Here is a 26175-nt window from a genome sequence, read left to right as displayed (position 1 = left end):
TCAATAGAATTTAGTCACACACCCTTAGGTTTAATCGCTTCAATTTGCATGAAGGCTGTATGTTAGATGCACTGCACATTGGGATAACATGTTGAGACAAGAAATTAATACAATATTACAACAGTACTTAACCCTGTAATGACCACACCCAGGGAAAAATAGTAATGGACAAGTAGTTTTTTTGCGGTGTGTGGCTCATTTGTACGGTATTCGTTGCACTGGCGTGTCATTTACATTGAGATAAAAGGTTTCCCCATAAAATACTCAAGACTGGTTGTGTTGTTGATTTTATTAGTTCAGCAAGATATCTGAAACTATATTACATCAAAAAGATATTTGCCTTTGAAACACTGATTAAAATGATGCCATGAGTGGTTTAACTGCTGTAATTACAAACACAGTAATTACATACTGAAATTATGCTCATTAAATTGGTATTTTTGTAAACAAAAGTAATTATTATTATTTTTTAATTACATTATTTCATTTTGTTTTTCAGTGAATGTGAATAGTAACCATTTCATTGACGCAGCATGATGGATCGCATGCAAGTCAACGTTTTTTATCTTTAACAGTTTCATTTCATAAGGGTTTACATAAACATGTATATTAATACAAAAACAAAAGACCAGTTCACTTAGTATAATTCTATAAAACACTATGGACAGCACGTCTGCATATGTAAAAAACAATATAATATCACAGTGTATTTCATATTAACATACGTATTGCTCTTGCAAAATATTACTTATTTCATATAAAAAACAAACAAACACTTGATACAAAAACCAGAAGTAATAAGAAACAGGAATAGAAAACATTGAAAGTAATATGCCTTCAACAATATAAATGTAAAACACATACAGTGCATTAAATACAATAAAATACTTAAAGTCAAATATTAGAAACATTCTTAGTGTGCATTTTAGCTGTTGCTCAGAAAGACACTAGTTCCTCATCTGGACACCAAAATATCGGTCTCTGTAAAATAGAGTCTGAGTCTGTTGTGATTTCCTCTGGGCTGCACAAAAAGTTCTGCACATGCATCTACTGTAGTCTCAAAGCAGTAGATCAGGTTGAATACTGGGTAGAAGACAGGGTCAAGGATGATCAGTGCTTTGGTGATCTCAGAATGGGAGTATTGAGTTGAGATCAGCTATGGAGTCCATCAACTGGCTCATTCAAAGTCTGGCAGAATCTCTTTATCCACCAAGTCACAAAGTGTCTTTCTACAAAGTCTGGGGCGAGAGATGATTCTGGCAGTGCTGAAGTAAAACGGTAACTCAAGGCTGGTATCCAGGGTATGGATCCTCTGAAAAATTATATAAACGGCAATTTTACCCACTTGAATTTACACTGATTTTTATGGAGGTCACAATGACATAATTCAATTTACCTGCAGCCGGGGGTCCTTGATAACATCCACTGCTGTCACATACACCAGGGGGTCCCATTTCTCCTTGCTGACCTGAAACTCCTGGAATACCTGGAGGTCCTACTTTGCCATCCTCACCTTTGGAACCTGCTTCCCCTATTTTAGCTTCACCTAGAGGTCCTGTACGAGTAGAAATAAGTAGTGGTGTAATTAACACTTAAAAAAATCATTACAAAGACATTATTTGTGTTTGTGTAAAAGCAAAATTATGTAAAATAACAGGCCTGATTTTCAGAAAAATATATATATATTGAAAAAATTGCTTAATTTGTCAAATTCCTATTGTGCATAGTTTTTCATGTTTTCATCATAAATTCACTAAATTTTGATTGATTTATGCTTAAAGTACAAAGACAAATAAAACCAATCTGTCAGTGATGTAAAAATAAAAAAAATGCAGGATATACACTACTGCTCAAAAGTTTGAGGTCAGTAAAAAAAAAAAAAAAAAACTTTTATTCAGTAAAGATGCATTAAATTGATCAAAAATGTTTATTGATCAAAAATGTATAATTAGTATAGTATAACAATATTTCTATTTTAAATAAATGCTGATCTTTTGAACCTTCTATTCATCATAGAATCCTGAAAAAAAGTATCACAGTTTGGGAAAGTTTTTTTTTATCAAATAATGCATCCTTGGGGAGCAGAAGAGATCATTTACTACTTTATTGTGTCTCTCAGGTAAATTTCTCTTGTTTTAAAAGATGTTTAGATATTTTATTTGAAAACAAGACAAAAATACTAATTAAAAATATATTTTTGCAATGTACAGAAAAGTAAATGATGATATAAATAATGAAGACCCCTTTAAAACAATTTACAAAGACAGCTGTGTGATACACAAATATGTTTCAATACCTGCAAAACCTTTTATTCCTTGTGGTCCCACCACATTTGCTCCTGGAGAGCCCTTCTCACCAGGCATCCCTCTGCGTCCTACAAATCAATCACAGAAATACTTACATAACGTAATCCAGAATTTCAATAAATCAACTAATGTGTCTAATGACAAGCATCAGATGTGGTGTTTGCCCAGCAGATTGCATCTCCAAATAAATGAAAATGTCAAGGCTTACCCTGCTCACCGGGGTACCCTGGTTTCCCAGACTCCCCTCTGCTTCCTTGTCGACCCTGAGGGCCTCGGGATCCAGGTGGCCCCCTTCCCCCTGGTATCCCAGGCTCTCCTGGTGGTGCTACTGGTTCCTGGATGGGCACTGGCTTTCGATTCATGTCATTCAGAAAAGCATCCAACTTCAGCACTTCATCTAAAACACAGTTTATTATCAGCTCATAATTGCTATGCAGTTACTCAGGCCAAGATTCCCATTAAAGATGCTTTTAAATTCTGCATTTACTGTGACAATTAAAACGGATGTAATGAATATACTACATACTGTGCACAAGTTTTTCGCAGGCCTGTGTAACAAGCTGGTAGATCGTGGCAAGAGACTGTGGCTCACCCTAATAAACAGAAGAATTATTAAAACAAACAAAATCTATTTTATGTTTGGCATATAGCAAAGATGTCATTTTGTTAGCCACCTTCTCTCCTCTCTCACCCTTACTTCCGGGAAGCCCCTGTGAAAGAGAAAAAATAATCTGGAACATTTACTTAACAGCCCATTTCTATCCAACTTTTTTCAAATGTATCAAATCTTTTCTGGCCATCTATCTCAGCTGGACTGGATGGATGAAGGACATAAAGAGTAATAGAGCACAATTTTACTTACAGTGGGCCCTACAGGACCTAATGGCCCTCTCTCTCCTACTGGCCCTGGATGACCAGGCATACCCTGGAAGCCCTACAAATTATAGACACAGATATGTAAAAAAAGAGAGCAATGAAAGAATGTACAGTATGAAGTGTTCAATGAATGCATGATATATGTAAGGCTAAGTCTTACTCTTGGGCCTGTGATTCCTGGGCTACCGATGTTACCCTCCAATCCTCTGGTGCCCTGTGGGCAATTTATTGACATAAGGATGAATGACAGACTGAAAATTTCAAACACACTTAGGACAATACCTGCCTCAAACCACACAGAGACTTGCCTTAGGACCAGGCATGCCCTCTTCACCTTTTGGACCAGGAAGCCCTGGTAAACCCTATGAACACAAAGTGAAGAAAATGTGAGATATACCAGAGAAAAAAAAACAAAAAAAAAACACTAATATGATCAGCTGCAACCATGGCCTATAAAATGTTTGTTGAAGCTCACCTGACTCCCAGGCCTTCCAATATCTCCTTTTTCCCCTCTTGCTCCTGGTGGGCCCTTATTAAGACAAAGAGAGAGGGTTTAAATCTGTTACAAATGCTAATACATTAGATCTTCTCTGTAGAACAAGTGTAGGCGTACCACTTTGCCCATTACAGCTATTCCCCGTGGACCAGCGGGTCCAAGAGTGCCAAAGCCGCCCTCAGGGCCCGGTTTACCAGATGGGCCCACCTCTCCCTGGAGAGATGCAGAAAAGGAACAAAAACAGAAACAAAAGTGACAGTAAATACATATATAGTGTTCCAAAAGATTAGTATTTTAAATAAATGCTGTTCTTTCCATCAAAGAATCAGCATATTAGAATGATTTCTGAAGGATCATGTGACGCTGAAGACTGGAGTAATGATGCTGAAAATTCAGCTTTGCCATACAAGGAATAAATGACATGTTAAAATATATTCAAACAGAAAACTGTTACTTTAAAATGTTTTTAAATTGCGCTGTGGATTAGTGGTTAACATAATGGTTGTAGGCTCAAAGCCAACTTTATATGCAAGTTTCCTTACCTTTTGTCCCACGTCTCCTTTTTCTCCCTTCTCCCCACGTGGGCCAGGTCTCCCCTGAATACAAGCATATCATTACACCAATAATTATCATAACACTGATTATTCCAACAACTATTACAATGATTTCACAAGCTTTCTAATGTCCGTGTCAGTTTAAAAATGCAGCGTTGTAGTCTCACAGGTGGCCCGGTGTCTCCAGGTGCTCCAGGGACGTCAGTGGTGCAGGTGCACGCATAAGCAGGGGCAGGACAGCTCTCCTCGTCTCTCTAGAGAACAGAGAGCCACACTTAAAATACAGAAGCAACTTTAAGACATCCTGCACTACATAATGTAATTCAGTGCCATCCATATTGATATGTCAACTCAACCTAAACTGATCATGTACCTGTGAGGGCAGATCACAGCAGTTGTCTTCTGATGCCCAAGTAGTGTTGCACACAATCTCAAAGGACTGCAGCTGTAACTACAGACAAATATAATACACATAGCCTTAATGTGTGTGTATGCATTACTTTTTTCAGTATATTTATGGTCACGAGGTGAGACTCACAGTCGCAGATCCGCTGTGAGGTCCACGTGTCCTCACTAGTTTGCCCAACATCTCAAAACCATCAGTGGGCAAAGTTCCCAGGGGGCGTGCGGGCCTCTCGCCAACCCGCTGGCAGTCCACAGACAGAGATACACTCACCTGACTGACCGACAAATGGATCTGCCAATCAGTTAAAGAGAGGAGAAGAATCAGTGGCAGATTAAATGTTGTATTTATTTTCTCCCCACTCAAAATACTCAACTGACTCTTCACAAAGCCTTGTCCAAAACTTTACTGACCAAACCTTAGAAAATGTTGCCGTCTAATATTTTTGAGAGAAGCTTTTGCGCTTTTCTATCTATAAAATCTAGAAGTAAATGTAAACTTTCAAATTAGGCGTTTCACTTTTTAGTTGATTTCGAGAAGTGTTTGCCTACATTCTGATTCCAAGTTACATTTTTCAAGTGAAATGGCTGATAAGTACAAATAATAATAACCATCACTGTTGGAAATCTCCAGTTCATTCCTATGGGACATTCTGTAAAGCTTGTCTGACTGAGCAACATTAACTAAAAACCTTTACACAAACCTTATGAAAGCTTCCATAGAAAACTGAGTGGACTTGTGGCTGGTCAAAGGTCAGTTCCTGTATCTCTCCTCTGTAGTCCAGACTGAAATACAGCAGAACCTTCTTCTCAGCTAAATAACAGAACAGAAAATAAGCATCTAATGAACTTGGGATTTACAATTTAATAGTCCTTGAATTTATCTTCTCAAGCATCCAGGCACTCACGGTCCAGCACCACCCCCATCTTGGGCTGGAAGTCATTGTCCGTGAGCTGCCAGAGGGCGAAGGGCTCCCTGGGTGAATCCTGCAAGAGCCTGAAGGCCATGCTGATGGTGTGTTCTGGAGAGAAGCCAGCCGGATGAATGAAGCTGAGACAGACAGACAGGGTGTGAGCGCTAAATGAAGGGTGCAACTGAGCGGTTTAATAATACGTTCATGTGTGTGTTTTGTGTTCTCACCCTGTGCTCTGGGTCAGCTGTACGTCTCTGTAGAGGGTGTAACTGGGTAAGGTGCTGAAGATGAAAGGTTCAGCTGCCACACCCTCAATAGTAGAGTGTGCTCTCTGAGTTAGACCGAACGCTTCCATCATGTCGAAGCCTAGAAATCATAAATTCACTTTTTATTTTTTTATTTTACAGTAAGGATGGCCTGTTCACTCAGGTTTGATATGCAAGTGTTTATGAATTTAACCTTGGAGTTTTCTGTAAAAATAATAAGCATAGTTTCCAGCTAATTTTATTTATAAACAAAATGTAACATTTAATTTAAAAAAATAACTACTGTTAAAATACTTCATTTGAAAAAAAAAAAAAAGGAAAAATTTACATAAAACTTTTAAATAGTAAAAATTATTTTAAAATGAGGAACAAAACAAAATATATATAAAATCAGATATTTAAATCTTTAAAAAATTTGTTGGGCAACACTGAAATTAAGTATTGGCTAGAATGAGCAAATAGAAAAAAATCCTTACTGTTGAGACTTGCAATGATATAATGTTGCTTACTGAGAAAGTCAGAAAATCTTTTTGTTTCCATATTTGCTCTGCAAAGCTCAAAAATCAGAGCATAGTGCTAGAAAATGCCATGGTCATGGATTTGAGTTCCAGGGAATGCGTGAACTGCTCATACTTACACCTAAATCTCAATGCAAGTCATTTTGGATAAATTAAAAGTGTAAAATGTAAATATGACCATACCTTTAACCACATGATTTCTGACCGTCGCCTCAGGACACACTGAGAAATAAAAAAGACAATGTTATGTTTGAAGAAAGCTATATTTTTATCAAAAGCAGTGTAAAGGCCTGTTCACACCAAAAGCAAAGCGAACTGCTTTCAGTTCATGTGCATTCAATAAATTTCCATTGCTGTATGAAGAATTGATCCACTCAATAGTTTTAAAAGAAAAATAGTTTTGTTGTGTTGTCAAATTAATTGGTTTGGTGTGAATAGATGAAAAGGTATGCATTATTTCTATTCAAAATCCTGATTTCACTGAATGCTCATGGAAATATTTGTGTTTGATTTGAACAGGCCTTAACTGTTGCAACTTTTACCTTCTCTTTGTACAGGATGCAGTCGAGGAGGAACCTGAATTCTCACCGGAGCGGTTGCTTTATGAGAGAATCACATGCTATTACAGTTGAGCAAAACAAGCATCAGTAATTTTTTAGGCTGAAGTATGACTCAAACCTGTAGGGTGAAGGATAGTGACCGCAGCGCCCTCTTCGGTTCCCACACGGGAGTGCACACTGATGCGGTAGACAGTTTCCGGCTGCAGCTCAGAGAAACAGTGACTGCTGCTAGCAGCATCTACTATGGCCTCTTTAGTCTGTTTATCTGAGCGCATATGTACAGAGAGTAAAGTAAATAACCTAAAACAAACTATCTGTTAAGAACTTTTTCCGAAAAAAAAGGTACCTCTGAGGGCCTGGGTGACTATGCGATAACCACTGACCGCTGGCACGGGCCTCCAGGACACACATATACTGGAGTGGTCAGACCGCACCACACTCACGCTGCTCACCCGCAGACTGGCTGGTTGTGCAGAGAGAGAGAAACACACATAGGAGAGTAAATACTAGACATGGTCTGGCAATGCAATGTAAAATGGGAAGTTTATACACTGTAATACTAGAGATACTGTATTGATGTGTGTGTGTGACTCACTGGTCTTCCCCTGGGCTGAGGCGCTGCCGCCCTCTCTGTTGCGGTACTCAGCAGTCACCAGCACACTGTAACGAGTATCAGGCAGCAGATTCTGTAGCAGGACGCACCTCTCGCTGCCTGGCAATGACACCTATTTAACCAAAATTACACCTCATTTACACAACACAACAAACAAATTAAGCAATGGTTGAGATGTTCCAGGGTTATTATAGTTTTGAATTTAGTTTTTATTTCTATTTTATTTTCAATTTATCCTTTATTTCAGTTTCCTTTTCTTTTTTCTATTTGAACATATTTTAAAATGTAATTTAATTCTGTGCAAAGCTGAATTTTCAGCAGCCGTTACACCAATCTTCAGTGCCACATGACACTGAAAAAAAATATATGCTGATTTGGTGCTCAAGATTTTTTAAAATTATTATTAGCAATGCTGAAAATAGTTGTGCTGTCTAATACTTTTGTGAAGACTGTGATGCATTGTTTTCAGGACTCTTTGATCAATAGAGAGCAAAATAACTGCATTTATTTGATATTGAAATATTTAGTAACAAATATCTTTACTGACACTTTTGATCAGTTTAATGTATCCTTGCTTAATAAAAGTATTAATTAATTTTTTTAAATCTTAAAAGTTGGAATGAATGAATAGAAATATCACATGGTGTGATATTAATATTATAATAATATATTAGTATAACAGTTAATTGTTTTTAGGGCCATCTAGTATTATCAAGTTTCAATAATCAACCTTGATTTTGTCAAAGGTCACTATTAATTTATTAATTTGAGAGTCACTTAATTGTTGTGTAATTAGATTTTTTTTCAGTTATTTTTTTATTTTTATTTCAGCTATTAGAAGTGTTTTCATTTATTTGGTGTGAACTAGATCTTTGCATTGTCTGTAGAAAATATGACTGGTGTTTGCCCATTCATAGGCCAATGCCACAATCTTCAGGTTTTGTGTGTGGTTGTCAAGCGATTGCAATGCGTTAGCGAAGGTGGCCTGAGTGGTTTTAAGTGCCTTTTTTCTAAATGGTTTTGAGTGGTTGCTATAAGAGCCCAAGTACCCATGTTTCTGTAGTACCTATTCCCTAATATAGGATCTATAGGGTACGTAGACGGACATATGTCAATTCAAATACACACAGGCAATACAAAAATTGCACTCTTCTAAAAGCACTCACTGTGTTTTCCCTTGCATCCCCATTGAGTGGAGTGTACGATACACGGTACTGCAGCACATGGGCGTTGGGGTGAACCCAGGTGACCAGCATACTGACTGCGGTCTCCTCTGAGATGGACAAACTGCTCGGACCACCTCCAGATACTAAAGCAGCACAAAAAATGCAACAAAGTTATTCATGTGTTGTAATCAAAGGCATCACATGCGTATAAGTATATACTCACAGGTGCTGTATCGTATAGCCACAGCCTCACTCTGAGCGCCATCGGCATATAATGCGGAGAGTGAAATCTGATATTCCTTATCTTCCTCAACCTCTTCCAAGATTGCCCCCTCACTCTCCCCATCTACTGTCAACTGTAATATATCCATGAATTACCACCTATTATCACCTAATTCTATAAATCACCCATTAATGTAAGCTATTTCAATCAGTACTGACAGCACAGATGTAACAAAGGAAGTGTTAGAGTTGGAGCTAACCTGCCTGAGGTCTCCTTCACTGAGGGAGATCCATTTAATGAGATAAGAGACCACGTCATCCGCTGCCGCTTCCCATCGCACTGTTATCTCACTGCCAGAGAAGTTAGTGACTCTCAGATCCGAGGGAGCTGGGACTCTTACTGGAAGATTAAAGATAATATAATGAACAATCTTCTAAACTGAAGTAACAAAAATTAAACGAGTAAAAATGTGTGCAGCTTACAAGTAGTGACATTGGCTGTGATTGGATTGGACAGGCCCTTTTCGTAGAGAGACTGAACTGACACTAGATACCTGGAGAGGGAAGACAGATTCTGCAGCAACACTGTGTTCACACCTTTGACCTCCACCTGAGAAACAGAGAGAACATAGAACATATGCTGATTTTGTGCATTTATTATTATTATTGAAAACAGTTGTGCTGCTTAATATTTTTGTGGAAACCGTGATACATTATTATCAGGATTCTTTGATTAATTTTATATTCAAAAGAACTGCATTTATTTGAAATAGAAGTTTTTCTATTTCACTAAAACACGACAAAAAAGAAAGACTCAAAGCGGTTTGGGTAGAACATCAAAATCCTAACAAGTGACTTCTGGGAACTGCTCACCTGCTTGACGTCACTGCCGTGATTGGTGCTGTAGACGATGCGGTGTGCAGGAACATCGACAGCTCCAGGGACCCATGTGACCTTTAGAGTGCTGTGACTGACCATGGGAAACTGCAAACTGAGAGGAGACGGCAGTGGGACTGGAAAATAAACAGATGAGAGTAAGAACAGAGGGAATGAGGAAAAGACATTAAGGAATTTCCAAGGGATTTCTGTGGGACAATTTGATATGGCAAGAGACTAAACTTCTGAGTTGCAGGTATAAGAAGTTGCAGCCAGGAGTTGACAGAAAAGTAAAAATGTTGTTTGCTATTTTGTTATTAATCAGTTCTCAGTTTTCTTTTACTGGTGGGAATTCCCATGTAAAACTGTTCTTGTCAGTGAATTGGCTCAAAATTATTAAATGATTTAGGGTTCACAAATGTCCAAAATAGCACTCAGCATTTGTGTTCAGAGCAGAAACAGTTAGTACAGACACCTTACCACCACGTATTGGTTGACAGTTTTCATTCATGTTCATTTAATTTTTTACCATCGAAGAACAAAGGTTAATGTAGTTAACTGGCTATTATTATAGACATGAGAACCAGCCATCCGTTTTTTCTGATCTAATTTATGGTGTTTAATGACAGAAAAGTTGTATGTGTAGTTTTTCTCTCCTTTCTTCTTTTAAGACATTATTAAAGAGGAAAAAAAGATTCTGTGAACATTTACTCACCCTTATGTCATTGCAAACCTGTATGACTTTCATTCTATTGCAGAACACACACACACACACACACAAAAAATGTTTTTATCCAAACAGATTTGACTGACTTCCATAGTATGGACAAAGAGAACATTTCTAAAAAAAAAAAAAAAGTCTTCTTTTATGTTCCAGAGAAGAAAGTCATACAGGTTTGGAATGAGGTTGAGTAAATTTCCAAATTGTTCAATTTTGTGTGAACTATCCCTTTAAGAAGATGTGTCACACCTGTCTGGAAAGTGGATAAAAGCATGTGTGAGCATAATGGGGAAAACAGTCTCAGGTAGATATTTTTCTACGAAAGTGCTGATAATGAATCTGTATTTACAGGTGGTGCCGATGGCTGTAATTGGGTCACTGGGGTCCTCATCATAAAGAGCATAAAGTGTGACTGAATAATCTGTGGATGGCATCAGATCCACCAACTCCACATCTGTCTGAGCTGGTCCAAACTTCACCTGGCACAAGAAACAAGAGCACAGGAATAGAATCAAACCATTGTAACATAATTAGAAACACTGAGCCACATTGTGAGATGTCCCAGACTCACCTCTTTGGCATCATCAGGCTCTCCATCATTGAGTGCTGAGTATAAGGCCATGTACTGTGTGGCTCCAGTGGCCGGCTGCCAGCGCACCCGCAGACTGCTGGGGGAGGAAGCTGTGACCTCTAGAGCCTCAGGTATCGCCAATGGTACTTTAAAGCGGAGAGCACTTTTAATGATATGCAGTGGAAACTCTGAGACCAAATTACATTATCAGCATAAAAATAAGTAAAAATCCCTTTTTGTTTTAACGTCAGCAGCACTTTAGCTGCACAAAATTACATTTACATTTATGACAGTATCAATTTCTTATTCATTTTTTGCCATAGTATTTGTTTTTAAGTTGCAAAATCCTAAAACTTTATGCTTCCAAGTTTAGAATCCCAGATTTTCAGTGTGGTCTAGGGATTTTTAACTATAAATTAGGAAATGTTATGAATGAGCATTTTGAGTGCTGAAACTCACAGGTGGTGAAGGCGCCTCTCAGAGCAGAGCCCACATTGTTCTCATAGACAGGAAAGATGGACAGGTGGTATTGTGTCTGTGAGGACAGTCCTGTCAGCAGAACTGTGGAGTCTGTTCCATTCACCACCGCCTGAAATCAATCAATAACATGCATATAAAAAACACAAAGTGAGTTTTCTGAATGCAACTACAGCATAGAAAACATCCTCTAGGTGGCACCAACAAACCAACATTTCTTCAACTCTCACAATTAAACCACAGCGATCTGATACAAGCAATTCCAGCTTTTAACATCTTTACAGGACACCAGTCTAATGGCTGGAAGATACCAACTTTTAGGCAGCATCCAAAATTGTACACTTCTCTACTATACAGAGGGTGAAAAAGAGTATGTCCGAACTCACATTTTTCATAAAACCGTTGGCAAAAAATCCCCTGATGACTTATTATTTCTGTTATTCATTATAATCCCATGAGGCCACAGGAGAGGAGTTGTGAATGGCAGTGAAGTAATGCAACTGTAGTAAATGAATTCATACCCACAAATTCGTAATATATAACATACTTTTAAAGGTCACAATGTATACTTATTAAAAAAAGTACTTGATTTCAGAAACTTATGCAGACTTTGCTTTTACATTTTAGCGCTTGAAAGAGTGCGAGACACTTGGCTCACCTCTTTGAGACTCTGCCCTTCAGCGGTGTGGTACACCACTCTGTACTGCTGAGGACTTTTGCTGGGGATGGTCCAACGCAGCCGCACCTCTCTCGAGCCTAGTCCTACATACTGCAGATCAGTTGGGCTGGGATAGGACAGAACTGGGTCCAGAGTGGGACGCTCCAGTCCTTCTCAAAAAAGACATATACCATTTTGTTTTAATGGGAGTATGTGGGAATTTAGATCAGTTTAAGATCAGTATAATGAAGATCAATGTGTATGTGATTGGCCTACTCTTCGCTTTAATACGGTCTTCAATCTTGCCACAGAGGATGCGTGCTAGTCTTCCCACCAGTTTACTGAGCAGAGGAAAATCATTCACGTTATACACATTCAGCTCCAGCGGTTCAGACGCCACCTGCCTCAGCTCTGCCTCATCTGCATTTTTCACACCTGGACATGAGTACTTATTAAATTAACACAACACAACAAAAGTGGAAATAAAGACATTTATAATGTTACATTTCTATATCAAACAAATGCTGTTCTATTCATCACAGAATCCGAAGAGAATGTATCACGGCACAACTGTTTTAAACAATGATAAGAAATGTTTGATCAGCAAATCATCATAATAGAATGATTTCTGAAGAATCATGTGACATAGAAGACTGCAGTAATGGTGCTGAAAAAAGCTCTCACCTAAAGCAATGATCTCTACACCGGCATTCTTCAGCCTGTTGGCTGCAGAGATGGCATCATCCTGAGATTTCCCATCAGTCAACAGCAGCAGGAACTGTGGGGTGTTGGGTCGAGCCCCCATCTCCTCCTTCAGATTGTTCTCAAGAGCATGTATGAGAGCCTGACCTGAAATATAGACATGTTAAAAGTGAGCCAATACTCCTTCATCACTGCTGGACTACCTTGATGTGTGATGTATATAGGATTCAGATTATTAGATAACAAAAAAAAACAACAACAACCAATAAGCCACAAGAAGCTGTGTGTTTAGTAACTTTACAGTGAACAAGATTTGTTGTATATAATGCAAATCCAGACTGCCTAAAACCCTCTTTACCATGTTAAAAAAATAATTGCTTATAAATGGTGACAAAAATAATGATGATTAAAAAAAAAAAAAACATTCAATAGATATTAAAGGATGCATGACATATTGGTTATACTGGTTCTGGCTGTAAATGTAGCTTGTTAATGTTATCATTATCAGTCCAATAATTAAAATAAGCAGGTATATTTAGAATGTTAAATTACAGGTAAATTCTCATGTTTATGGTTGCCATGCAATGTACATTATTAGAGAATATGCATTCACACATTTATCTGAATTGTCCATGTGGCTCTTCCAATAAGAAATTAGATTCTGAACCTTCCTTTTTAGAATACTTTTTAATCCCAGGTCATTAAGAAATATACAGGGTATAATATCTACAGTTACCTGTGAAAGTGTTGCCTCCCTTGTATCTGAAGTTCCTGATGGCCTCCAGAAGTGGCTCTCTAGAGGTGAAGTTATTAAGATGCCACTCTGTCCGTGGATCCCCGCTGTACTGAGATAATGCTGAAACAACAACAAATTAATGCTGAAATAACATGAAATTAATCAAAAGTGACAGTAAAGACATTTATAATCTTACAAAAGATGTCAATTTTAAATAAATGCTGATCCTTTCTTTTGAACTTTCAAAAGAATCCGTAAAAAATGTATTATGGTTTCCATAAAAATATTAAGCAGCACAACTGTTTTCAAAACTGATAATAATAAGAAATGTTTCTTGAGCAGCAAATCATCATATTAGAATGATTTCTGAACGATCATGTGACACTGAAGACTGAAGTAATGATGATGAAAATTCAGCCTTGGGAATCAAGAATAAATTACATTTTAAACTATAGATCACTTAAAAAAACAGTTATGTCATAACTGTAATAAAATATGATAGTTTTGATCAAATAAAAGCCTTGGTGAGCATAAGATACTTATTTCAAAACATTAAAAAACCTTACTGATGCCAAACTAAACAGTAATGTATAAACTTTCATTAAGTAAATTAATTAAAAGCTGACATTGAAATGCACAGCTATACAATGTATATAGATCTGAAATAACTTTTCACCTATTTGCACACCCTGAGGCCCAATGTGAAAGGGGACAGCCAGACCCTCCAGGAAGTCACGCACTTTTCTGAAGTTTGTGCGGCCGATGCTCCAGGATCCATCCACCAGCAGGACCAGATCAGCCTGAGCTCCAGCACTGCATTCAAACGGCTTTCGTGTGGAAACAGCTTGAGACACATGGGCAAGAGTCAAACACTGCTGCTTTAATAAAGGGTAGCATTAAGCACTAAGCAGTGGAACTTAAACTGAGTGTGTCTTTTAATGTTTTTAAGCCTGGGCATTTTTGTACTTTGTGGTGAAGGGTATTCAAGGGTCTATTCAAATATTCTTCAATCCTCTCTGCTGCTATATAAAACAATTTGTGCAATAATTTTGCAAGATCCCTTTTGTCAAGACATCTACTCTCTCTCTATGGTGCATTCCTATCTATATGTGTGTTTTTTACAGATGGGAAAAAGGAGGGAACAAATTTCAGTCCTAAGGGCACACAAGAGGCCCTGATAACAACCTACACAGTGTCATTAACTCTGGTTTGTCCCTAATTCTGTTATTAGCCCTCACTACACAGACACAGGAAACATCAACACAGCTCATTAACTCTGTTAAACACTGACCCTAACATGTTCCTGTATCACTGAGTCAATGTGCGTCTTACGTTTATATTTGCATATTTATTAGGTCAATAACAATGAGCATTGATTTTTCATTAACTGTTTGCCCATCTGATTGATTTAGTTCATCTGAAATGTGAGTGGCATTACCTGTGACAGGCTGGCTTGGGGTGTTTTTTCTCGGTTTGTTGGTGATGGTGACCTCTTCTCTCACTGACTTCCCTCCATTTTCTTCTTGATCATTTTTATCCTCGGTCTTGGATCGATTCTTGTCTTTCTTCTTTTTCTTTTGTTTGGTGTTTCTGTCAACTTCTGGCTCAAGCTCAGGTACAGCAGGAGGCTCTATTGCAGTAGAAAGACATAACTTTAATAAATAAATAGATAAATAGTTAAATAAAAGTATTATATACTGCTGCTAAAACACAGTTACATGACATCAAAATCTTAAATTATCTGCAAAATAAAATATAAGTATGTTGATTATGTTTAAGCATGTTAAGTGGTTTCTGAAGAATATTGGAAGACTGGCTATTAATAGACTGAAAGATCACTGACAGTTTAAATGAGTGACAATAGCGAGTGATGGTGTCTGTATTCCCACACCCCGCCTTGTTCTAAATGCACACTCAGCACAGGTGGACACTTCCCCTCCTTGTCCAGTCCTCTGTCCCATTACAGCTGCATTAACTATAGGCATTTGGGGGATGAATGGACTTTAATAGGTTAGATAGTAGAGCTGGCGCCAGTTCAACCATCTGTAGCTCCACCAGTAAAACGCTGATAATGACAGAGAGACCACGGGACAGAAGGTCGGCACAGAGTTCCTCTGCTTTGTACACCCAGTTGGGCAGGAACTAAGAAATGTTATGCTGTAAATATTTTTTTTAGTAACACTGTTTCACACACATGTAGCTTGGAGCCAAAACTGCAGCAGCAGGCATATAACTTTTTAGGTTTTGACAGAAGTCCCTCACGCTCATGAAGGCTGCATTTATTATTAATAATAATAATAATACAGAAAAAAACAGTAATATTGTGAAATATTATTACAATTTCAGAAATCATTCTTATATGCCGATCTGGTGCTCAAGACATTTTTTTTTATTATTAACAATGCTGAAAAAAAGTCGTGATGCTTAATTTTTTGTGGAAACAATACTTTTTTTTTTTAGGATACTTTGATGAATAGACAATTCAAAAGAACAGCATTTATTCGAAATTAATTATTGTTTCCAAAAACAAAAGTCTCCACTGTCACTTTGAATCAATTTAATGCATCCCTGAAGAATAAAAATATTATTATTATTATATATATATTTTTTAATATTACTGACCCCAAATCTTTGAATGTTAGCGTATAAAACACAATGCCTATTTTGCAGGTAAGACTGTGTTGACAAATGCATATACAGTTAACTTCTAGGCCACTGGCAGACAGTGTTTGCGAATCCTCTACCTGTAGTCGTTGGTTCTTGGTAGAGCACAGTGGGAAGGGCTGTTAAAGCCTCCGTCACGTCATCCACCTCTCCAGATCCAATGGAGTGAGTTTTCTTCTGCTCCCGGTTCCCGCTGCGGATCAACTCTTCTTCCCGCAACCCATCGACTGACAGGAAATCAGAGAATGGGTGTGTGTAAATGTGAAAGGATGTGGAGTGAACAATAACATTTTTGCTGATTTATTTAGCAAACTATTAGATGCATCCTACTACATAAAACAAATAAACAGTGTTTAAGCCCCATTTTATGAACACCTTTCTGACATACAAGCAGATCCACAAGGACAAAATGAATGGATGCTTATGCTTTTATGAGGGAACAATGGAATAATCCCCCTCAGACAAGCAAGCCTGGCCCTCTAGCCAAACCACACGACTGGCCTGTCCAGTCCTGCACACTCACAGGGTGACACAGTAACCTACTCTCCCAACCTCTCATCCCAACGCATCACAGATGTTTGGCATTGTCTGCATCTTTTAACAATGACAACACCAGGCTATTATGGGATAAAGAATGATCTCCCACAACAAATTACTTGCATCACTGGTGTTTAAGTTCTTATTTTAGCACATACACATTTGAAGTGAAATCTGAATGTTAGGTATTTCATCATTTGATATCAGGCTTCTTTCAGGGAGGTCTTTTCGGTGGGACATTACTGTGTTTTTAAGGGAATTCCAAAAGTGTTTTGTGCCTGTAAAGACACAAGCGTCAGTCCCAGCCTGTAATCCAGCAGGAATCCACCATTTGACATTGTAAATTATACACATTTCTCTCCTGAACACTGTTTGTGTGTGTGTGTGAAGTATGTAATGTGTTAAAAGGGATTGTTTCTGTACTTTGGGACTGTGTGCTGACAGCTAGTGACCGCTGGGAATTACGACGTACAGATTTCTGCTTCTTGTGCACAAAAAAGCACTTTGGGAAGATCCCCCACCTCCAACAACAAATCAGAAGGGAACCCTCTAATCTAAGGCTTATTGTAACTTTCATCATTTTTAGTACAGATGTGAATGATAGTTCAAATTGTGTAGCTTGTTGAGGATAGGTATGTAATTAGTTTTCTAAATAAAAATACTTGAATACGTGAAATATTCCATATAGGTTACAGGAAGGAGTAGGTTGGCTATTTTGACTTCGACACCTAACAACAACCTAGTGGCAATTCTAACCACATTTGCAACCACAACGCAACACCTTCTTATCCTCCACTCTTACTGGTGAAGCGTCTTTTTGCAATGAGTTTCTCCAGCGTCCCATTGAGCACCATAACTTGGAGGAGATACTCCTGTCTGGGGTCCAGGCCTGCCACCGTGGCCCGGCCGCGTGTAGTTGTGAGCATCAGTTCTGGCTGAGGAACCTCTAGAAAAGAGAATGAAATGGTGATTTAGAGTAAATAAATTTCTCTAACAATCCTCCGCCTTCTATTGGGTGGAGAAGAAGATAGTCCCACCCCAAACCTATGCCATTGGTTAAGCTAAGGAAGTGCCCTTGAACTTTTGATATAAAAAACGTTTATTGTACTATTTGCACTTTTCCTGATCATTTCAGTCATAACTGCTTGAGACTAAACTGAAAAACAAAAAAACAGAATGAATGCGTTAAAAATTAATGCATCTATTATGAGTGCCTCTTTTCGAAAAATTCTATTAAACAAAAATTTAATAAATTAAATACATTTATATAGATATATATACATACAGTGCCGTGAAAAGTTTTTGCCCCCTTCCTGTTTTGTTATTTTTTGCATATTTGTCACACTTAAAAGATTCCGATCAAACAACTTTTAAGATTACACAAAAATAATGCAAGTAAATACAAAATGCAGTTTTTAAATGATTTAAGGGGGGAAAAAAACTGTCCAAACCTACCTGGCTCTACGAAAAAAATTAACTGGCCCCCCGTGTTAAATCCTGAAAGAACTGTGATTAACCACATTAATTTAGAAAGCAGAGTTAAATTTCACTAGCTAAACCCAGGCCTGATTACTGCCAGACCTGTTAAATCAAGAAATCACTTAAATAGAACCTTTCTGACAAAGTGAAGCATGCTTAAAGAGCCATACATCATGCTGCGATCTAAAGAAATTCAAGAACAGATGAGAAACAAAATAGTTGACGTATCAGTCTGGAAAGGGTTATTAAGCCATTTCTAAGGCTTTGGGACTCAAACGAACCACGGTCAGAGCCATTAAACTTGGAATAATGGTGAACCTTCCCAGGAGTGGCTGGCCTACCAAAATTACTCCAAGAGCGCAATGACGACTCATTAAAGAACCCAGAACAACATTTAAAAAACTGCAGGCCTCACTTGCCTCAGTTAAGGTAAGTGTTCATGATTCAACAATAAGAAAGAGACTGGGCAAAAACAGCATCCATGGGAGAGTTCCAAGGCAAAAGCCACTGCTGACCAAAAATAACACAAAGGCTCGTCTCACATTTGCCAAAAAATATCTTGATTATCCCCAAGACTTTTGGGCAAATATCCTGTGGACTGATGCAACAAAAGTTTAACTTTTTGGAAGGTGTGTGTCCCGTTACATCTGGCATAAAACCAACACAGCATTTCATAAAAAGAACATCATACCAACAGTCAAACATGGTGGTGATATTGTGATAGTCTGGGGCTGCTTTGCAGCTTCAGAACCTGGATGACTTGCCATAATTGATGGAACCATGAATTCTGCACTCTATCAGAAAATCATGAAGGAGAATGTCCGGCCCTCAGTTTGTGACCTCAAGCTCAAGCGCACTTGGGTTATGCAGCAGGACAATGATCCCAAACACACCAGCAAGTCCACCTCTGAATGGCTCAAGAAAAACAAAATTAAGGTTTTGGAGTGGCAAAAAGTCAAAGATTGAGTGGCTGAATTAAAACAATTCTGCTAAGAAGAGTGGGCCAAAATTCATCCACAGGGATGTGAAAAACTCATTGCAGGTATTGCAAACGCTTGATTGCAGTTGTTGCTGCAAAGGGTGGCACAACCAGTTATTAGATTTAGGGAGGAATTACTTTTTCACGTCGTAGTGCCAGGAAGGTTTGGACAGCTTTTTTCCCTTAATAAATGAAATCATCACTGAAATCATCAAAACTGCATTTTGTATTTATTCGGGTTATCTTTGTGTAATATTAAAATGTGTTTGGTGATCTGAATCTCTTAAGCGACAAATACGCAAAAAACAAAAAAACAAACAAAACAGGAACAGGGCTAAAACCTTTTCACAGCACTATATATATATATAAGGTTAAAGTGCACTGCAGTTTTAAGTCATTTTATGTGATTAAAATTAAAATGTAGTATGTACATATGATTGTTGTGTGAAGTGATTGTTGCTGTCTTATATCAAAAGCTGTCCGCTCCAGGAGTGGCTTTTGTTGTCCACAAACATATTATTCCTTGTGAGGTATGCATTACTGTAATTTCTTTCTTATTTTGGAATATAAATTTGCTTTTATGAATTGAGACAGACTTGATGACGCATGCAACTGACAAAGGCCACCTCCTGAAGGCGCAGACTTCGAAATGAGACACAGCATGTGGTTTTTCATTTCAAGGTAAGAGGGAAAATAAGAGTAGTGAATTATATACTTATAGAGAATGGGCAGTGAGAAATTACACAGAACTTAAACCTAAATATCATCAAACGATGGCAGTGTGAGAGATTTTATTGTGAAACATGAATGCCTATTTCTGTCTGTCTCTGCCTGGAGCACTGTGGGGCATGTGTGCTGTTTGTTTTGCTGTGGGAACTTTCTCAAGACTGCAACAGACCTGTCTGAACTCACCTAACTGAGCACAAGGGCGGAACAGTAGATAAGAGAGACAAAGATAAAGACGGAGAGAGAGAAATGGTGGGAAAGAGAGAGGGAAAGAGAAGGGGTTTAACTGAAAGATATGGACACACATATATAGAGTGGTAAAAACAAGATGAGAAGTCAGACAGAAGAGATATGAGCAAAGGTTATGACCATCCTGATTTGATCATCGCCCAAAAATCCTGCTTTCCTATTCCTCACCTGTTCTAAATGCTTACTCAGTGGGATAAGAATGTACTGAAAGAAAGAAAGAAAGAAAGAAAGAAAGAAAGAAAGAAAGAAAGAAAGAAAGAAAGACCCTTATTAATGTCTGGCTATAATCTGCAAATCTTTACTCAATTTTTAAATGTAATGCATCATAATATTAAAGGTACTTTTTAAAATGAGTAACTTTTCTATCTATATATTTGATTTATTTACAGACAAATACAGACATTTTGTGTTTCAAAATCTCAAATTCTGTTGGTACATGAAATAAATCGAGTGCTTCAGTGGAATCCAATTCTTGTTATGTGTAGTGGACAAAATTTGGGTGTTTCCTCAGAGCAGCAGATGATTTAATCTGCCCTGGAGCCACTAGTTATGACTGCTATATGCTATAACAATCAGTGAGATTTTTTTTTTTGGAAAACATTTATACTTTTATTCTGCAAGGATGTATTAAATAGATTATAACTGACAGTAAGTAGTTTTACATTGTTATGAGAGTGTCGTGGTCAGAATTATTGGCACCCTTGGTAAATACAATCAGAGAAGGCTCTGAAAATAAACCTGCATTATTAATCCTTTTGATCTTTTAATCACAAAAATCTAACTTTTCATTGAACTAAAACAATTGAAAATGGGGGAAAATCTCATTATAAAATAAATGTTTTTCTCAAATACACGTTGGATCATATTTACCAAGGGTGACAATAATTCTGAAAAAAAAATAGTGCTCTTTTAAAGTTTTTAATTAACAAAGAATCCTGAAAAATATATTACAGTTTCCACAAAAATATGAAGCAGCACAACTGTTTTAAATATTGATAATATTAAGAAATGTTTCCAACAATCAGCATATTAGAATGATATCTGAAGGATCATGTGACACTGAAGACTGTAGTAATCATTCTGAAAATTCAGCTTTGCCATCACAAGAATAGTGTACATTTTAAAATATACTGAAATCAGTTTTAATTATAAACTGTAAAAATATTATTTCACAATATTACTGTTTGTACTGTATTTTGACAAATAAATGCAGCCTAAGTGAGCATAAGAGACTTCTTTTAAAAACATACAAAAAAGGTTTGAATAGTACTGTATATGTCACTGCATGCACATACTGTATGTAATCTTAATTAGTTACCATTAACTGCAGTCTCACCTGTGATGGGCCGCACACGGACCTTATAGCCCTGAACCGGCCCTTCTGCCTCCTTCCATTTAATCTGCAGCCGATCTTCAGAGAGAACAGTCAGCTTCAGACGGCCTAGAAATGCATACCAAGACTTTATGCAACGTGATTTGTTGGAATACAAGTTCAAAACACATTATTAGCAAAGAAAACAGATGTATTAAGACTGTTAGTCATTTGATAAGTCTTTGGCCAGATGCACACACAATGAATATATGTGTAATAGCATAAGTGAGATGAGGGACAAATACAAGCCTGTAACTCCTAGAGAGAATCATGGGAAAAGAGGCCTGTATGTGGATCTTTGGGGAATGAAGCTAAGATATGTATGTCTTGAAAGATCAAAGTCTTCCTCTAAAAGCATCTCAATGCACCCCCCCCCCCCCCCGCTTCCCCTCTGAGAAGTTTTAATATTTGAACAGGAAGTTTTTCATTCATTCCTCCTTTTCCTTCATCACTGTTCTCTTGCTCAACTCTGCCCTTGTCTTCATCTTATCTGCATAATTTCCACATGCCAGCTTGTCACAATCCCCTCTTTCATGTTCCCAGCCCCGTCTTCCCCTCTCTCCAGCTGTCCGTGAGTGCTCAAAGCCGGCCCTGTAATGCCCTGCAGGGTAAAAGGGGGTTGAGGACCACAGGAAATCTGCTTTTCGGTGGGGTTGAAGGTCAGCCTGAAGGGGCTGCATGCATGTAACGTCATAGCCCAGATGAGCGTTACAATGAGGATGACCCCAAAAAACATGAAGATCTTTGTCCCCTCTTACTGTAGTGTCTTTAAGCTCCCGATTATGTTATTAGGAGAATAAAATTGGGGAAATGTTGAAATGCTGGGTTCATACACTATACAAAAAATGCTGGGTTTCATGTACTATAAAAATAATTATTAGGTATAAAAATGTGCTTCATGTGTTAGCATCCAAATTAAGGGGTTTAATTCAAGGGGGAAAACTTTTTATTTATTTATTATTATTATTGCTGTTATTATAAAAGCAGGGAATGGTGAAATGCTGGGTTTCACGTACTATAAAAATGTTTTATTAGGTATAAATGATGCATTAAAATTAACAGATTTAATTCAAGTAAAAATATATATAATAATATATTATTATGAAATTGTAATATTGTTATTATTAATATAAAACCAGGTGAATGATGAAATGCTGTGTTGCATGCATTTAAAAAAAAGTGTTATCAGGTATAAAAAATGTTTCATGTGGTAGCATTTAAATTAACAGGTTTAATTCAAGTAAAATTATTATTATTATTATTTATGACAATTATCTGCATTAAATTATGGCAATAAAAGTACCTTTAAGGGTGAAATTCAGTAGAAATAGCTTATTACGGTAATATTTTAGTGTGGCTACAAAAATATATCCATGCTCTGCATTAACTAGCAGTGGATCAGAGGCAAAAGGAAGCTTTCACACAGCAGCACCACCAACCCAGAAGTCAACAAATGTGCGGCCAACTGCTCAGACAAAAACAGTGTGGAAAACACACGCGCAGCATGTATCCTCTAGGGATAACATGAGGCCTAGAGAGGACACATAAATTACTCCAAGCATTTTTAAGGCAAATTTCTTTCCCAAATGTAGCAACATTCACAAAACCCTATGTGCAGTTGTCTAGGGATTCCACAATGTTGCACAATGGCCTCAGGCAGTAAGTTTGCATTCTAGACTATTCTTTTCTGGTGTACTGCGAACCAAGAATTTCCTTCCTTTGGAGAAAGGTACAATTGTGACAGACTGAGGTGGAAAAAAAAATCAGTATCATTTGGCTAAAAAAAGGAGTTTAAAATGTTAGTGTTTCTGCACTGTTATAGGTTTTTCATTGTTGTAAAAGTACAACACGCTTTTCTAGCAAGTGGGTTGTAAATTTGGTCCCATCAGAAGGACTGTTAGGAATGCAGATGACATTTCACAAACAAAACAGATGCTGTGTGTTTTCTGACAGTATTCATCTTCGTCTTATGTAAAAACAGTTCTTCAAGGCAAATGTGATATAGTATTGATACCAAATATTAGTACTACCAGCATTAACATTCAGAAGACACAGTTATGATGAGATATAATTTAATGCACTGAATTAATGGTTAAAGGTATAATTTATGTGCCACTAAGGAAACTACCAGTAATATATAAACGAATATGGATACTTATATTTGTTTCTGCAAACTGGATTAGGAATATTTTAATACTACAAAGCTACACACTTCACCTTTAAATAAACAAGAGAGGGAACAGTTTTGCACCAGAGGGGAGCTATATGTGGATTGTTATTTTTGTTGGCGGGCATGAATGCTACTTGACCCTTTATTTCATTTTGAAGTGCACTGGCATTGCATTTTGGTTAGAAAAAAGGACATCTAATTATGGAAGCACCAATTATCCACAGCTCTCAAAGTCTGACCATATTCAAGGATGCAGACACATACGTGCAAAAATACAGAAACAAACATACAGTTAGGGGCTTGCAAAAATGACTAGAGTAGATTTTTCGTAGTTTATCCTTATCTGCCAGTATTTGAACAAACATTTTCCTTATGTTTACATTCATGTTCCCTTTGATTACCTTACCAGATCATCTTTCACTACAAAATGGTACCGAAATTTAACCCCGGCAATATTTCAGATCAGTCATAAATATATTCTCAATATCATTCCAAAATATTAATGTTGGTGCATATCTAGTAAATGAGTGGCTTGAGTGAAAGGTAAAGGCAATATATAACCTTGGGAATGGACTTTAGAAACCAGCATCAGGAGAATTGTCACCAGGACAAGTGTCGTTCGCTCTGAGAGGACGGAAGGAAAGCTGTGGGCCATCATGATTGTGCTAGTATCAGTTAAAGACCTGTGGGAAAATGGTAACTGTAAGCAAGACGAAAATGTGCGTAACTTTCATTCACTCCAATCAAATATCAAAGCAGAAGTGATAATGATAAAATAAACACCAGTTATGGTTGTTGGCACCATAAAGCGGTTGTTTTCTGATGAAGCCACATAACGAGAGCATCCCAAACCTTTTAATGTTAAACATACTCTCCTAAACAATGAGGGGGGGAGGGGGGGGGGGGATAGGGGGGGTGAGAAAGACAGACAGAGAGAGAGATCACTTAAAGAAAAGGCTGCACCAAACTGGTCATTACAGGCCCATTGAAGACTATTACAAGACAAAGGATGGAAAGCTGAACACCTGTTATATATGTATAACCAGACATGTCTGCAAAATCTGAATGCAGGTTAGTAACTGACCCATTAGAATCCCACCTGCGCACAATCAAAAATAAATGGAGAGAACATAAACATCTAAAAGCAGTGCATTGGTAAATATTATTCGTGCAATTATTTGACACCTATTTTAATTGGACCCCCTTCCCTCACCTCGCTTTGGGTCATAATAAGACGGCATTTACATACATTGGCTTGTTGTACTGAATACAGCAGAAATAGATGATATCAGGAACTTTAAAGAGTTGAATCTGTTGTGATACCACACCTATAATGAGCTGTCGAAAGCTATTACCACCGCTGCACAAGCGCATTATGAAACTCAAAACTGAAGCAGCACGCAAAAATGAAATGAACTGTGCGTTAGTAGGTGGTTAGACTTGACTGTCTTTACTCGTTATTTAGCTACTCAAACTTAACTTGTATAGATTTTGCTTAACTCAGTCATAAACCTAAACCACTAGGAACAATTAGAGCGAGTCAAAGCGAATTAAAATATATAATTCAAAACAGCAACAGCTTCTGTTTCTGCAGCAAAGCAATGAGACATGCACACTCACATAATATAACTCAAATAAAGGTCTATGCGGCTAGGTAGTTTACCTGAAGCGTGTACCTGGCGCATTCCACACAGGTAAGGGATGTTAACACATTGAGTCCCGGTCACTCACTTCCCATTTGCTGCCGTTGATGTCTCTACTTCGGTTGGGTTAGGTGTGAAATCTGATACGGGTGCAGTGCCCTCCTCTAGTCATAGAGGCGGAGAAAAGTCAGGGTGGTATATCAGCTGTTCTACGAGGCTGGAGAGAGAAGAGAAACTGCTGCGTTTTTGAGACACAGGGCCTACACACAAAAAAACTCACTTGCTGCTTTTATAAAACTTCACCTGAACTGCCCGAATGCGGTAGGCTATAGCCTTCAAAGTGGCTGATTGCTTTAATTACCATAAATTTAGCAGCCAAATGAGCCATGGCTGTCAGGGTAAAACAAGTTATATGTCTGAAGATATAGCTTGTGAGGTAAAAAAGCGAAAGGGACTAAAAAGGGACATAAAACCTTCAAGCAACGTTTGCGTCAATGCGTATATTAGGGTGACCATAGGTCCTCTTTTTGGACCTACAAAAATGCGTCCGGGATTTCTTAATCGCCCAAAATGTCCGGGATTCTGCTGTTTTCTTAATCCCGCTCCCGATGAATTTCTAACAACTGCGGCCTGCTCCCGCGATTTTCGTGTCCACTCCTTTAAACAGTTAAATATTATATAATTTTGGCGCATTGGGGAGCCGCTGTCTGTATGCGGTGTAT

The 26175-nt window shown here is 37.8% G+C and overlaps 2 protein-coding genes across 2 annotated transcripts in view; one reads left to right on the top strand and one right to left on the bottom strand.

Moving 5' to 3' along the window:
- The window catches only part of LOC306861073 (ninjurin-1-like), a gene marked incomplete at both ends in the record, with an annotated part of 649099 nt that overhangs the window by 273847 nt on the left and 349077 nt on the right, over positions 1–26175 (top strand). The window lies entirely within an intron of this gene.
- LOC306860240 (collagen alpha-1(XX) chain-like) lies at positions 273–25588 on the bottom strand. The gene is made up of 42 exons (XM_079401834.1): positions 25474–25588; positions 24372–24493; positions 21605–21709; positions 17638–17781; positions 16379–16525; positions 15073–15264; positions 14311–14478; positions 13635–13754; positions 12881–13045; positions 12473–12631; positions 12197–12366; positions 11521–11650; positions 11062–11207; positions 10840–10969; positions 9767–9906; positions 9377–9503; positions 9154–9293; positions 8895–9027; positions 8672–8814; positions 7488–7617; positions 7239–7355; positions 7011–7157; positions 6875–6931; positions 6516–6554; positions 5776–5914; positions 5543–5685; positions 5339–5448; positions 4771–4929; positions 4606–4683; positions 4400–4486; positions 4221–4274; positions 3796–3891; positions 3658–3711; positions 3491–3544; positions 3343–3396; positions 3169–3240; positions 2981–3016; positions 2833–2899; positions 2515–2703; positions 2297–2374; positions 1397–1555; positions 273–1312 (listed from the first exon to the last, which is right to left on the bottom strand). The coding sequence occupies exons 2-42, from the start codon at positions 24466–24468 to the stop codon at positions 1284–1286; spliced, it is 4704 nt and encodes a 1567-aa protein (XP_079257960.1). The 5' UTR covers positions 24469–24493; positions 25474–25588; the 3' UTR covers positions 273–1283.

The sequence above is a fragment of the Barbus barbus genome (genome assembly GCF_936440315.1).
Source record: "Barbus barbus genome assembly, chromosome: 41".
In the NCBI taxonomy this organism is placed as follows: Eukaryota; Metazoa; Chordata; class Actinopteri; order Cypriniformes; family Cyprinidae; genus Barbus; species Barbus barbus.
This window is presented reverse-complemented; position numbering and strand designations above follow the sequence as displayed.